We start from the raw sequence: 16304 nt of genomic DNA on the forward strand, positions 1-16304 counted from the left end.
GGAAGTTTTTTTTTCATCAAAACTTTAACTTTGATTGTTGCTTATTTGGTCATGAATATTTAATGTTTACTTAACATCTAAAACTACTTTTAGGGGACTAGATTTGACATGAAAACAACTTTTGATGAGAGCGGTGAGAGTGAACCAAAGTGTAAAAACTAACACAATCAGCCACATAAAAGATATTTCAGTGCAGCGTTAATATTTTATTTTAAACCACTGTGAACAATTATCTGAACTAACCTAATATAATCACTTTATAGTGGAGATCCCCAGACCTTTTTTTCTTTTTATCAAGAAAGATGATCTCCTGCTGTCTCTAAAGGATCCAGGTGCACTTGTTTATCTGTTTTTATCAGCTGTGTTCTTTGGCTGATGGGGCCGGGGGTGGGGGGGTATCCAAAAGCAACAGAGCAGGCTGACTGAAGCTTAACCAGGAAAAAGATAATATAGATATCTATGTACTGATAACAAAGGGAAAGGAAAAATCACAAATTTTTTTCCTCACTAAAGGGGATTGAGACGGTTCATTTTTCATTAGCTTTAACCGTTCTTATCTGTGAACTCATTTATTACTTTGAAGAGATTCTCCACAATTTGTCCCTCTCTTATCAGCTTGACACTTTTTCTAATCAGCCTCCAGGTTCAGGATCAGGCCCTCTTTCTTTTCTCAGCTCTCACAGTGATGAGAAATGTGAGAGGGGAAGGGGAACACCCCTGGTTGGATCCGGCCCCCGAGAAACCGAGCCAGCAGGCCGATGGGAGGAATTCCCTCTGTCTGACTGGACGCTGGATAAGCAGCCTTGGAAACCTGAGATTCCCCTTCCACACAATGGAATTACTTTTTTAACGTTTATTTTCATTCAGACAGCAGAGCAGCCTTTCCCTTGGTGACCCAGCACTGGCATAGCCGCTTCCTACCAGAAATACCACTCGCTTCCTATCACGAAAAAAGATGACAGGGTGTACGTGCCTCGCAAGTAGTGGAGGAGGCTGCCATGGTAAAAAAAAACAAAAAAAACAAACAATACAAATGTGTTATCATGCCTTAAGGGAGTAAAAAAAACAAGTCAAGCAAAACTTAAAATAACATAAACTGAAAGTGTGGGTGCAAAACAACAAATCACCCAGAGCGATATGTTACACTCGTCTAGACATTAAGTTAATGTATTTGGTTCGATGATTGACTATAGCTATTAATACAGCAACAGGAAGGTCTCTTGAGAGGTTTGATATCTGAAGTCCAGCAGCGATCTCACATCACTGTGTCACAGAAACACACTGAACCTATTACGTGGCTATGAAGACAGGGTGAGATTCACATCAAGGTGTCTTCGTGAAAAACTTGGCAGCGTGGAAGATACTCGTCAAGATGGCAGTGACATTTTTATTCAGGTGCTCTAAATCACTTCCTCTTGATTTAGGAGAGGGCCACAAAACCTCATCATCCATGTTCAGAAGTTTAATCTTAAAGAGGAACTCCGGGCGCCTGGGTAGCTCACCTGGTAGAGCACGCGCCCATGTATAGAGGTTTACGCCTTGACACAGCGGCCGCAGGTTCAACTTCGACCTGTGGCCCTTTGCTGCATGTCATTCCCCCTCTCTCTCCCCTTTCAAGTCTTCAGCTGTCCTATAAAAATAAAGGCCTAAAATGCCCAAAAAATTATCTTAAGAAAAGAAAAGAGGAACTCCACCGAAACAATGTATAACATCTTCACAGAATGATTACGTGGTGTTGGGTTGGAAGACTAAAAATTTAGAAAGAGGTCAAACAAAATTATACTATTGGTGGCATTATGGGAAATGTAGGATCCAGTGATTTTGAAGCTTGACACCTACTAGGGACTTACTATTTCGGCCTCTGCTGCTTTAATTTACGCCGCTCGTTTTAAAAATCTCTCTCTTGTGAGGCCCCTAACTTTATGGAAGTGCAATCCTAAATCACTGGAGTACCCCTTTAAAGGACCAATCCCAGTGGTTTTACACGTTTTATCTGTCTTACTACTACTATTATATATCATGTACCACATTTCTGTATTGCTTTTTCTACCTTGCAGGCAGCCATTGGTTCCCATTATTTCTAATGCAGTATCAACTGTGACTGACTATTTTTGCACCTTTGCTTTTTTTGTTGAAGTTATATATTGTGTCAGAATGCTGTTGTGAGCAGGGATTAAAGACTCAATAATGGTGCATTCAAGGACGCTCATACATCTTAGAGTAGGCTGGCCAACAAAACCATTTCTAAAGGGGACATGCTTGTGCACATACAGCGTATCTGGAGTGCCTACCAACCCACAAACTGTAAAATAAGACTACCCAATCAGTTTTTGTGGGTCGCCAAGATCAGAAAACATGAGATGCATCAAGCCATTCAGATGTGTCTCACTTTCCTATGTCACACGCAAGCTCAATAGAATATACTGCCCGATGAGAACTAGCTTTGCATATTTTTCTTACAAGCAAATCAGAGCAGACTGGCTTTTCAGGAGGGGGGCTTGAAGAGACAGACGCTAATACCGTGCATTTCAGACAGTGGGTGATGATAACAGGTATTCAGGCAGACAGTATGAGAAATAAAATGTGTTTTTTGAACATTGAAGCATGTAAATATGTTCTAGTAGAAACCCAAAATGCGGTACAAGTATGAACCTGAAAATGAGCATGATATGTCTCCCTTAAAACAAGAAAAAACAATAAATGAATATCCACTTTTGTTTTTTGTCTGGTTTGCTGCATTGTCATGCAACAATAACATAACTTTTATCAATAAATAGAGGTGAAATGTTGATAATAATAATATGAATAAACAATCTAAAACAAGTTCAGGCCGTGCAAGCCGATATTGCTTGTGTAGTGAAACAGAAGGTTGTATTTGTGTTTTATGGCAAAGGGCTAAAACATGCAAAGCCACTGGTTTTGACCTTTAGTTTAGCTGTGTAATATACATCATGGATGAATGGGTAAACCCATCTGTTAGAGTACAGAGGAGAGAATGAAATCTGAGGTTTGACTTGACTGAATTAAACCTAAACTCTCCAGATTTTCCAGACTAGGTTCAGTTTTATCAGGGTCAGTTGTAACTCTGTCGTGGTAACAGTAGGATTAGAATGGCTAATATTTCTGTGTATACAGTGATGCAAGATGCTTTCTAATGTAGCTCATCATCAGGACAGCATGCTGCCACCAGCCATGTGAATGTGAGAATATGACCAATATCACCAAAAAGACATACTTGAACCAGAAGAAATAAACACTCTAACCTCATCTCCACCCTCCTACAGCGTGTCGTTCCGCTGCCATGTGTGCTCTTCCCGGCCCAGACTGAACTGACTGACCTCCTCTCCTCTATTTGATCTGGCTTTGACCTTCTGCGCATCTGGAGGTGGAAGGATATAATCTTTGAGTTCAAAAACCTCAAGGGGACGTTAAGTACAACGACTTCTCAACGCGCCACACATCGAGCCCGGACGCTGGCTGTAAATTTAGGACATCAAGACATTGTCAGACCTCCACATCATGTCACCTGTCCAGTAGCTATCAAAATCGCGGATGAATTATGGCATTCAGATATTTGCCTTTACGCATCATCGTGTGCCATATGTGGTGGAACGGTTTTCACATGATAACGAAAGAATAAAAAGACAGGATTCAGTAATTTGTTCCGTTATAAAAAACAAAGGAAGGCCAGGCAGTAAAACTCTATCTTTTGCCCCACTGAGGCCACTACATTTACTGTTTATGTGTCCGTTGCCATGGCCCACTTTTCATTGCGGCGTCACATTTGATGTGGAGGATCTAATTGAAGAAAAGTCAATCTATTGATCTCTAAGTGTGTTTGCAACAAAGTCCTAAAAATAGGCTCAGCACCAGTGTGACATCTGTGTCATGTGTTCTCGGTCACATCGATTCGCTCAAGAGACAGTCGAGGGATAGAGATGCTTCAAACAAGCGAACATCAGTAAACGCCGCGAGTGGGATGATGAAAAGGTTCTCTATTTTTTAATTAAGAAAAAAATTATTTAAATAATCAGTCAAAATTGAAGATAACATAATTAATACAGTTGAAAAACAATCTCAATTCAAGGTCCATTTAGTAGCTGTTCTGGAGGTTTCTATCATGAGCTTCATCAGAGGATGTAGTCTGCTTAGTTGTTAGGTTCAAATTTTCATGTTTTTTTTAAGGACTTCTGGTTCATGTTGAAGTTCAGAGTTCATTAGTGATATGATTGCAATATGATTGAAAGCTCCAGAACAGCTACTAAATGGACCTTGTGGTTATATTGTTTCTTCAACTGCCATTGCTAAGGTCAAGAATGAACTTCAGACTACTACAGCTGAGAACAAAAAGTATAGGAAAGGGTTTCTTATTAAACAATATAGGCTAAATGGAAAAAAAGAACATGAATATGCAGTATATAATATATACAATACTTGTGGTTATTCATATAACAGTATTAATCTGTGCTCATAATTAAATCATGCATGTAATATAGTGTCCCCACAAACACCTCTAACTGCATTGCTATTAATTTAACACAAGGCACTGCAATGTTAGGGAGTTAATTTGTCTCACACTTTGCAGTTATTCAAGACCAAGGAAGGTGCAGTTTGATATGAAGTAATCCAGGAACTGGTTTCCTGTCCCATGGAGGTCCACAGCAGCTGGAGCTGACTGATACAGCCCGGCTCTCCAACCAGGAAACCCCTGACAAACGAGGAACTCCCAAACAATTAGCAGGACAGCACTGTTTGCCTCATTAAGGGCCGAAACGCGTCAACATGATCCGGCCTGTAATAACACAATACTGCAGAGGAACCGATCAGGCGGTGAGATATTCAACAGTCTCTCTGATCCCTGTGGATAAATCAGCTGAGGGACCAGAGCTGAGACAATGAGAGAAAAAGGCTTGGGGGGGGGGGGACGGGACAGAAAAAAACCCCAAACCCCCCCGTTTACTGCCACGTCAAGTCAAGTCCAGGCCAGGCCACAAGCCACGGGATGTTCTTGGCCCACACAATGAGGCTCCTACTGGGTTACTGCAAGTCAGTCCCACAGTGCGGTTCTGTAGTTCACCACAGATGCTGCCAATTTTTTTTAATCTTTTGAAACCAGGTATTTAAAAAGAACATGTCTGTGGACAATAGCTTTAGTCTTCAAGAAAATAGAATAATAGAAAGGGAGAAGACTTCAGCGAAATATTACCACAGTAGGCAAAATGCTTTCATGAGGTAACCAGAAAAATAAAACCCTCCTGCAATAAATGATTGTTGTAGATATCTACACCTATAACCTGTATACATACACATTTTGGCACCTTTATGTCAATGCACACACAGTCATGAACAATAAACGCACACACATACGCACGCGTGCGTACACATACGCACGTCGTGCGCGCACACACACACAGCAGGGTGTAAATTAGCTTCAGCTATACATTACATCTGTTGCATTGCCTCTCCCTTTGTAACATCTGTATTGTTTCTGTAAAAGTAAACAGACAAATACAATTAAAACTCTGTGGACATTGCTGAGGCTGTAGTTTTTGTTGTAATGAATTGGATTATAAAGTAAAATGTTTCTAATATTTATTCTCCTCCATATATTCAAATCAGGTGAACAAAATATTAGAAACACCTTTCTATTACCTTTAATTTAACACCACCACAAAGTCCCGCCCCAAAACGTACAAATTGAGTCAACACAATAACTAAAAAGTAAGGAACTAGGAAAGTAAGTGTTTTTTTTGTTTTTTTTTTACAAAAACTGAACTCTTAAAGTCAGGCTGTTTTTAATTACAGCCCTGTTGCATTGCATTACATCATACTGGTGTTTATATTATTTTCTGGCCACTTATTGCATTTAGAAATGCATCAATAACTAACTGGCAACAAGTAATATACACCGGATGTGGATGCCGATGAATATGCGATAAACCAATGATGTATTTCCTCCAAAGATACTGTGACACAAATTAATTATTAAAAAGAACAGCTGATAATACTGCATCCTTTTGCAAGCTGTGGCTGCAAATTATTTGAGGAAGCAAGCTTGTTTTACTGTGTAAAATCAGACAGATTCAACAGTCTTCAGTCAGATACGTCTCACAAATCTACTCTCAAATTCTTTTCCTATGATCATCTAAAGTCTCTGCTCATCAATTGTAGTGTTCTGACATCTAACAAGGCCACAACATGCCATAAAAAAGCATTTCGTAATGCTATTTGGATCAGATCTGACTTCAGAATGCACGTTACCTCACTGCTGCTGACAAAAGTCTACAGCACACTACTGTGCAGTGTAACGTATGGCTTTGGCCACCTCTTCCAGACTCCCTCTGAGCCAAAGGGAAGCATGCAAACCTCTCCAGTCAGCGAGTTTTATGGCAGCGTGGCCGGCCTCCATCTCCCTCAGCCTCAGTGGAGTTCAGACTGTGCAGCCTGCAGCCTATACCTCCGGCTCGAGGCCAGACAGCACGATTCAGACTTTCCATGAGAAGACATGTTTGTAACCTCTCAGGGAACGGTGTGAAAGAATGTGTAACAGAAGGGGATCCTGAATAATACGAGAGGGCTGCACAAACAGGAAAAAGATATCAGCTCTCATTACAGAAAAAAGGGCAACAACAAAGTTTACTGTGACTACTTGACACGATAAGTGGTTAAACATTCATGCATTTAAATTATTTGCGTCAAATTGTTCGGAAATAAAATAAAATTGCACTACATTACATAAATGAATAGCAATGATTAATCATATACTGAATTACAGCCCATAAACACAGTCCTATTTTCATTGAATCCTTGCAATGATAGTCAGTGTCTCAGTGTCTCTGTGGTTTGAGTTTTAACTAGCAAGGCTTAAATGAAATTACAGTAACACCACACCTGAGCGAGATCATAAAGCGAAACGTCGTCTCAAACTCTGCCAAAGGTTTTAATGAAGTGAGAAGCCACATTAAGTTTGGAATGCTTAGTATAATTTCCTTCAATTTGCCAATGAAAACAAGTGTAATTGGGGGTCCAGCTCCTCAGAAATATCCATGTACTTTAAAACTTTATTGTTTTTTTTAACTTTAACTACACCTGGTTAGAACCAAAAAATCCTCAAGAGCCATGAGCACCAGTGAAGAGTATAATTACAAATCAAATCTTTAGCTCTAGCCAGCCAAATAGCCCCACAGACAGGGCTAACAAGTGTTAATGTATTTACACAGACGCTGTTCAGAGGAAGTGGCACAGGAACAGTCTGAGTCCTGCAGTCTACAGCCCAACAACAGCGTCTCACTCGCCAACGCCAGGAAGCTCGGCCAGACGATTCAGCAGGGGCTCTGGTGACGGATCAAAGACCCGCTGCTCTGTCCGCTGATAGCTGCTGGATAGTGTTGCTTCATCTACTGCACTCCCCTTGTCTCCACAGGACTTACACACAGCCCGGGACTGTTTCTTCTTGCCCCGAGAAAGATAATTTATCCAATTTATTTCAAATTACTGCAGCGCAAGGGACACGGCCCCCGAACCTCAGTGGTGAGCGCAGAGGGCCTGAGCAGTGAGATCATAAAGTTTGTGCTCCTAAATATCTGCTCTTTGTGAGATAAATAAAAGGGGCTCACAAAAACGGTATTTATTATATTAGCAAGCTTTTGGCAGGCTTATCTCATTCAGGGTTTACAGCCAAATATATCAAATACTAGACCACCAGGTTTCTCTGATCCAATTACCTTAGAAGTAAGATGACGTAGAAAACTCACTGGAATGGAAAAAAGTACCACAAAAGTGAAATAACTTTAAAAAAAATGCAGGACTTTTGACAGCGTCTAATCAAGTAAAGTAAGACTTGCAACAACTGGGAAAAACCTTTCGGCACAGTCATCACTCACACCACACTCACACCAATCTGCTCCTCCACAGTGGCCTGTAACTGACACAAACGGTAATATCCCGGTTTCACATAGACAATAAGCGTGCTATCTGTCTGTCTGTTACAATAAAACTCATGTGTTATTTGATTTTTAGTTTTAGTTTTTAAGATCTTTTTTTAGCCTATATAGGTAACATGTGTTGCAATGTTTATTTGTCAAATAGTTTAACATTTAGGGAAATAAGGCTTTCTTGCTGAGAGTTAAAATAGTCAGGGACATAAACCCCCATAAAACCCTGTGTTTTGACATTTTGATTTCGTACACATTAAACAAATGAGATAAAATGTGTGAATTAGTGAGCTTTAGAGGTGTTGGTAGATGGATTTTCTAACCTTTGGACAGAGCCAGGCTAGCTGTTTCCCCCTGTTTCCAGTCTTTATGCTAAGCTAAGCTAATCAGCTGTGGTATCAGTGTTCTCATTTAACTTAGCAAGAAAGCAAGTGTTTTTCTCAAAATGTTGAACTTTTTCTTTAAATGCCAATGCCCGATAGTCTAGAAATCTAGACGCATCTGAAAAAACCAAACTCTGGCCGGGCCAATCACATCGTGTATAGAGTCGGTGGGCGGGCTTATGGCTGCTGCTGTTGGCGAACAGCGGTCTTCTGGAAGACTTGGAGTTAAGCTTTTCTTTGAGAAAAGAACGGCACTGAAGTCATTCTTAAAAAAGGACGATGTATTTGGAGTTTTGCCGACCAGATACGGCAAAAGTTTAATCCATCAACTAGCTTCACTACCTTCTTTGTTGCTCTGCCTGGTTGTAGCGCTATCCTATTGCATGCAGTGGGAATTTGAAAGACAACCGTTAATCCCGCCCCTCGGATTGAGCCCTGCGTGATTGGTGAGTTCCCAGACCCAACATCTTGATGTGGGTCTGGCTAGTCAGGCTAAATGCCTGAGGAGATTTTAATCAAAAACAAAAGCTTTGTTTCAGCTCCTGGCTAAGTGATCGGTGAGTCATACTGTATGATATTGGTCAGAAATCCTATCAGCACCTGCAGATATATTATGATAATTTTGTGCTGGATGGTAATAAAAACCTTTTTGATTAGTTAATGAGGGGGTTGGGTGGGTTGTTCCCTGTATAATTGTGTCCATGCACTGGTTTAGAAGGTTTAGCATAATTTTGTATAATAATAAAAAACCTTTCACTCACCATCATCAAGGTACATCTGGTCCAGCTCCTGTGGTTCTTGTTTGATGCTGACAGCCAGTGACGGAGGGCTGCTGTTGTCCTGAAGAGAGCCCCGCCCTCTCTCTGGCACCTTTGGGTGCTGCTGAGCTCCTGGACTGGTGCTGCCGCTGCCCGGCTGGGCTGGCGTCATGCAGAGGACCGGGGAGAAAGGGCCGTCGGTCGGGGTGGAGGGCTGAGAGGTCGAAGAGGAGGAGGAGGAGCTGCTGGGCGGGTACAGGCTGGGCAGCTGGTAGCACCCCGCAGTCTCCTGGATGATGGAAACGTGTGGGACTGGGGACTGTTGGCCTGGGTGTTGGACTGCTGGGCTGGTAGACAGGCACTTGGAGAAGGGTGGCGGCGACAGGTCGTGCAGTTTGGGGCTGGTGCTCGGAGAGGACGAGGTGGGCAGCGAGGAGGGCTCGGCTGCCAATCTCTGCTGGCTGACGGAGTAAGCCCCGCCCACCACGCACGTCCTGAGGTCAGAGGGCATCATCGGGGTCATGACCTGAGGGGGGAAGTATGGCTTTGGGTGCAAGGACAGGCCGGGGCCATGCTGGCTGCACACCAGAGGGGCGTCGTAGTCGTCGTGTGGCTCAGTCTTTATTGTCGGGACTGAGAGGAGAGAGGGGAGAACAGAAGAAGGAAAAGCTAAATGAGTAAAGACAAATTCCAACCTTCCTGCAAGTGTGAGTGAGTGAGTGGGTTTGTGGCTAGGATACCCGCTGCCAAACAAACCCTCTCATCAATGAGACTCTGTGTCTGGACCGGAGCTCTCCCACCCTGCTGAAAATATTCACAAAAGTAGAAAAAAAGCAGGAAAAAAAGGGATGACTCATCAACACGAGAAACTTCCAGCTGCTTCTATAATAAAATGCCTATTTTCTTTGGATGCTACTCTGGTGCTAATACCCTTATATGTTGCTGTAACAGCAGCTTCATAATCAGCAGGGTTCAGCAATTTAAAATAGATTACTGCTCGCTCATTGAGACAAAGAGAAAAAGTTTAACTGAACTTGAAAGCTACTTTTTTTTTTAAACACAAGATGTAGCTGAAAAAAGCCCAAATGATGGTTATCGAAGCTAGATAGTTAGCATCAAAGTGAGGACCAGAGCTCAAATGCTCAGACGCCGGCATCCGGTCCAGATTCCAGTACAAAACATGTTGGACACCAAGTTTTTAAATGTGGGCCGTCAATCTTCTGCAGCTCCTGACACGACATCAATCTTTTATAACAAGCATTTCAGTCTGGTTACAAGGAAATGACAGCACGGCCCTGACCCTGAGCTTCATCACTGCATCACTAAACTGGATTGATTTCATCTTTTCTTTTGTGGTGAAGCTGGTTTAGATTATAATATGAAGCATGTGCTTGAAACCGTAGCTGAAGCAGTAAAACCTGTACTTCATTCTTTCATCTGCGATTGTTATTCTTGTATTTTTCTGAAGTTCATTGTTAAATGTTCATCTGCATCTTTTTGTTTGCTCCTGGAAATATCTTAAAAATTATATTTTTAAACTTACAACAGCGTGCCAGGATAAATAAGTGGCTAATTAAAACTAAGACGTGTCTTGCCTAACCTAAGCTTCCACTGTCAACAACTGTAAAAGAGGAACTGCGATGAGATGGTTAAACCAACCGCAGCACTAAAATAGCACATGCACCCCTATTTCGGGCTTGTTTGGAGGAAGTGGGTCTGTCTGCATGTAGAGGATAGGCAGAAGAAGTGCAAAAGTTTGTGTGCCACAAAAAGGGAGCGTGCCCCTGGGTTTCCGGAGTGTGAAAATCAGCCGTGTGTACTGTATGTCCCAAAATAAATCTGTTGTTTTTGTGCGGGCTGTTGCAACACCTGCTACTGCAAAAAAAAGTTGAAGTGACGTGATGTAAAAAACTGGAATTATTTTACATCACATTATTACAAAAAAAATGTAGACTTTCATATTTCTTTCTAGCTGCGTTTTCACTCTGCCCATTTGATTTGAACTTTTCTTCACTTTCTCCTTTTCTTGAAGTCTGGCAGATCTTATTAACCCGGCTGGCCCGTTTCCTTTACACACTCACCCTTGAGTTTGCCACTGACCAGACAAGCCGTCGCGCGGTCTCTACCCTCCCTTACACTCTCTGCATCCTGAGGACAATGCTCCACTTTCACAGCAAGACACTCCGTCGCCCACGTAAAGGGCTGGGCCAGTTCACTTGAATCACAGCTTTGAACCACCCACTGGATTTTCGCTCCAAGCCCGGAGCGCAATTAGCAATGGTTTTTACATTTCAGTTGGTGGGTCAGTGTTTATATTCAGGTTGGCAATAGGTTCTCTATTCAAATACCATACGTTTCCCATGCCCCTTTCCCTGCTGCTGCAGTGTACAGGTATGGAAAGAACAGATTTTATAGATTCCCTTTTTACAATGAAGGAATAATAGCTTTGCTTTGTTCCTCCCTAGCAAACCACCAGACAAGGGGGAATACAAACTGTTTGTTCTCGTCTTCAGATGTGAAATGCTGGCAAAAATGTTTCTAATTAGACTGGAATATGAAAGGCAGAGGGTAGACTGAGAGTGGTGAAGTGTTGCGGTGATGATAGGAAAGTAAAAAAAAAAAACAGAGGTGTAGAGGTAATGAAGGGATATTCTCTTATTTTGGTGACAAATGAAGCTCTCTGGTGACTCTGGTTTTATTCACCAAATGTCAGCCCAACACCAAGCTCTACTGCAAGAGGTTGTGTGGTACATCATTCATGATCCACTGCAGTGATTGGCGGGCAATATTGCTGACACCACAACCCTCTCAACCCCTATCTCAAATCTAAAGACTATTTCTAACTTGATCAGGATCCTGAATTAGTAAAGTTAAGGATTGAATTGAACAATTCTTTATCCCAGTTGTGACATCACAATGAGGGGCAGTTCAAAATGTCTGGTTTGAATTGTGCAATTTCATCAAAAAGTTAGTCAAGCAGACAGGGGAACAAACTGAAGAATTCACTCCAAGACTATACAATTATTTCTGGTTAAGAAGTAGTACATGTGTAAGAGGAGGAGAGCTTTACCACTGGCAGGGACGTAGGTGAAGCGCTGGTACTGGCTTCTTTTCCTCTTGCCATTGCAGACGTAGAAGTTCACATGGACCGGCGTGGAGAGTCTTTGGTTCCGATAGGGAGGGATTTCAACAAGTAGTGAATTCTACAACAAAGAAAATGTATGTCAAGAAATGCATTCTTAGATATATATACACAAACAGAGATAAGTCCTAAGTTATTGCATTGTATAAAGCTTTCTTTTTTTATTCATGGTATAGTCATGTTTTTACTTACTGTATGCTTTCCTCAACTTACTTTGTATCTGTTTTTAGCTTTAACTTAATCTGATCTAATTCTCTTTGTTTTATTTGACCCTTTGTGTATCTTTATGGTCTGTCTTGTGCTGCTGTAACACTTAATTTGCCGTCTGAGGGAATTGATCTTATCTTAAATACAAAAAATGTCAATGACATTTGCAACAAGCCAAATTGCACAAGGCAATTTGTGTTGGTCACTTTGGATTGAAAAGGTACTTTCATACATAAAGATACCACACTTTTTTATATACATAAATGAATTCATAACTTGGTGCACTGCACAGGAGATTTTGGTCATTTACGATAGAGAAACATTATATATTTATCGTTTTATTTTTTGTTCATTTATATTTCTTTTTCCAATTCTTGTCTTGACACAGTTGGCTATTTGCTGTTAAGCATAACTTCCTCAAGCAATGCAATATTACTACCCATTAGTATTTTTTGTATTGTTTCTGCCTTTGTTTGGGAGAAACAGTGCAGGTCAGCAAAGTGGATGTGAAGTCCGTGCTGTCCTTCTTTACTTTTCATCCATAGCCTGAAGTTGTCTGTTGAGGGTGGTGCATAAAATCTGATAAAATTAAAATCTAATCCCAAACAAAGGAGCCACAAAGAGACCATGAAGTAAAGTTATGAGGAGCCGTGGTTGTTTGCACAGTGGATAAATTGAACTCGGGATTGTCCAGATCACTTATTTCACCAGCAGAGTTTCCGGCTGTCTAAGGAGAGAGCGAAGGTCAGGAGCGCCAATGTTCATCAGCAACATATGTGTGTGTTTCTGCTCTTTGTGAATATATGTATATGACAGTTGCGATGACAGTTAAGTTTAGGCAACAAAACGACTAGTTAAGTTTAGGAAAAAGATCGTGGTTTGGAATAAGTCATTCCCGAGGAACGAACAAGCGTTTCCTGGGTGAAAATATTTAGTTTTCGCCGCATAGTGAACTCCGCTCTCCAGTGCATATTTAAGTGTTAAATGCCTGGCCGAGTGGCACTTTATCCATGGTATTGCAAGGGGGATATAATTCTTGCATGTTTTGTTTTGTTATGTTGTGCATGATCAAAAAACACCCCCCGCCCCCACTCTGCTTTTTTCACAAATCGCACCCTGTATGTATGTGTGTGTGTGTGTGTGTGTGTGTGTGTGTGTGTGTGTGTGTATATATATATATATATATACACGTATGTGTCTAAGTGTGTTGGAGGTGCTGCTCAGGAGCAAAGGAGGAAATCATCTGTCTACAAAACTGCTTCAGAGGACAGCTGGCCCTGACTATACAGGTGAGAGCTGACACACTGTATATTTAATCACTACAGTCGTAAAGTCAAGTGAAGCCAGACGAGGCTTTTCAACTTCTCTAATTCAATGCAATCCATCTGTCCTTCAGAGAATTAGCTGATAAAAACTCTGGAAATGGTTCACCATTTGCACTGCGTAAACTGTAATTGTGTCCAGGTTTATTTGGAATATTTGCAGCATTTGCTGCTGTCCAATACGGTAATTTAGACACATATGCATAAAAACCCGCCGGGAACAGAATGGAACTTCAATTTGTGTAAAAAGCATGAAAATCACCAAAGCAAGCACTGAGATGCTTTTACCTGACAAAAGTAATTTCTCTCATGTGGAGGGAGGAAGATAAAATGTGACAAAATGGAGCATGAAGGAGCATTCTTGGACTCCACGAGTGAGCGCTTCTTGGCCAGTTTATACGAATAATCTGATGCATCTAATTGAAAATAATTCTTAAAATTAAAACTGAATCATCCCTCCCAAATTTACCTCCCTCTTGGGGAGGTCAGTCTGTGCAGGTGACGGAGGCAGTGAGGTATTCTGAATTTGTGGTTTGGTCTGTGTTGAGCTGGAGCAGCCGAGGTTAAACCTGGCCAAGGCAGCGTCAGTGTTTAAAATGGGACCAATCCAGCAGACTGGGCTGAGAGGGGAAGGAGGGAGGCCCTTTGTCTATTCAAGCAGACAGATGTGTCCCAGCAGTGTGTGTGTGTGTGTGTGTGTGTGTGTGTGTGTATGTGTTTTGCAATGGGAAGACACGGAGAGCAGGTGCACTGCCTCACATATAGACACCCTCTAATCCCCTCGTCTATCTCCCAGACTCCCAAAACACTCTCTCTCTCTCTCTCTCTCTCTCTCTCTCTCGCTCTCTTCCCCCCCCAGGCCAAGACAGGACACACTGCCGAGCAAAAACTCCCACAGGATAAAGGTTGAACTTTTGAAAACCTTTTCCACACGTTTCAAACATAAAACTGCTGTTCCCCCTTAGGGCTTCTACCCCGGGCCGAGAAAATCTACAGTCCAGTTACACTTTGTGTGTGTGTGTGTGTGTGTGTGTGTGTGTGTGTGTGTGTGTGTGTGTGTATATATATACATATATATATATATATATATATATATATATATATATATATATATATATATATATATATATATATACATATATATATGTGTGTGTGTGTGTGTGTGTGTGTGTGTGTGTGTGTGTGTGTGTCTGTCCTTAATATACATGTGTAGACCACTGTGTGTATGTCCCTTGCTCATATTATTAAAGCTGTGTTAGTAATGCACGGGAAAATATGCTTATGTGCTTTCTTGCCGAGAGTTAGATGAGAATATAGATACCACTCTCATGTCTGTATGGTAAATATGTAGAACAGCCAGCCAACCGATTAGCTTAGCTTAGCATAAAGACTGAAAACAGGGGGAACCAGCTAGCCTGGCTCTGTCCAAAAGTAACAAAATCTGAATGGTAAATAGTAAGCACTTGAGGTAATATTTGAAATATTTTTGTTGGGGCATTAAGAGTGAACTCACTCACAGTGCAGCTCACTTGATTCAGACACCATCTAGTTTTTATTATGGTAAGATTGAAAATGTTTTGCCACTTAGTTCGGTTAAAAGATTGAGAACAGCTGCTTGAAGGAGAGCGGATTGGTCATGATAACAGCGTCACATGTATCACTTACAGGCTTGGAGGTGTCTCTATCAACCTTGGCCTCAGTCTCCCAGAGGTGGTGACCATCTGAAAAAGAAAGAAAAAGAGTTTTGTAATGACAAATGGGAAAATAATCCATCTACTTGGCTCCCAACAGAAATGAAGAAATGGTATGAGCATTGTTATTATCTGTTACATAAGTGACATATAAAACAGCTACAGGTCATACCGTCTGACTCGCCACTCATGAGCTCATAGTCCAACAAACCTGAGACAGAGAAAGACGACATTCTCGGAGAGACACAGACAGAAAGAGAGAGAAATCGGATGCAATCCTAAAAAAAACAGTCATACCAAAGAGATGAGCGACATCTTTGGTGGATGAGAGAAACCTTGACTTCATCGCTGTGTGGAATCCCAACATGCTCCAGCAGCTGGTGGGCTCATTATTACACAACGACTGGAAACAGACAACTCGCCTCATCTTTCAAACTTCTCATTTCTCGTGTTCCCATAGGAATTTGTTATCCCCATATAATTATTGTTAAATGGCGTTTGCTCTTTTTCTGGTAATGTTTTTTTTTCTCCTTTAAGTTGCCACAATAAAGAGGTCTTCCCATCAGGCAATAAAAAAAAAAATGAGGCATCATGAGAGCTGTCGGAAAATACAGGCCTGCTTAAAAAAGCAAGTTTGATTTATCATTCTGCCCAGTGAGGTGTCAGTAAAACTATAGTTACCAATTTATAAGACACAGAAGGAAACCATTGCAATTTCTTAAGACTCCCGACTCATTAACGAGGCCCTAAAAAGTACTGTGAAAATGACTTTACGTGGAAAGGAAACTGCAGTTTAAAGAAAAAAAGGTCAGCCGTGGCCAAATTTTCTTGAAGAAAATTAACTGAGATATGTGCTGTGTTGCTCAA

General features: G+C 41.4%; 1 protein-coding gene across 2 annotated transcripts in view; it reads right to left on the reverse strand.

Moving 5' to 3' along the window:
* nfatc1 (nuclear factor of activated T cells 1) overlaps nt 1-16304 on the reverse strand; it is a 40695-nt gene that overhangs the window by 2042 nt on the left and 22349 nt on the right. The window contains exons 7-10 of one of the 2 annotated variants that reach the window (XM_078268139.1): nt 15412-15467; nt 12146-12278; nt 9079-9708; nt 3264-3379 (exon numbers count right to left, since the gene is read on the reverse strand). In XM_078268139.1, coding sequence (XP_078124265.1) covers nt 3279-3379; nt 9079-9708; nt 12146-12278; nt 15412-15467 — 920 coding nt within the window. In that variant the 3' untranslated portion in view covers nt 3264-3278. The remainder of the gene's footprint in view (nt 1-3263; nt 3380-9078; nt 9709-12145; nt 12279-15411; nt 15468-16304) is intronic. The other variant, XM_078268140.1, reaches the window with a different exon arrangement.

The sequence above is a fragment of the Sander vitreus genome, chromosome 14 (genome assembly GCF_031162955.1).
Source record: "Sander vitreus isolate 19-12246 chromosome 14, sanVit1, whole genome shotgun sequence".
NCBI classification, from domain to species: Eukaryota; Metazoa; Chordata; class Actinopteri; order Perciformes; family Percidae; genus Sander; species Sander vitreus.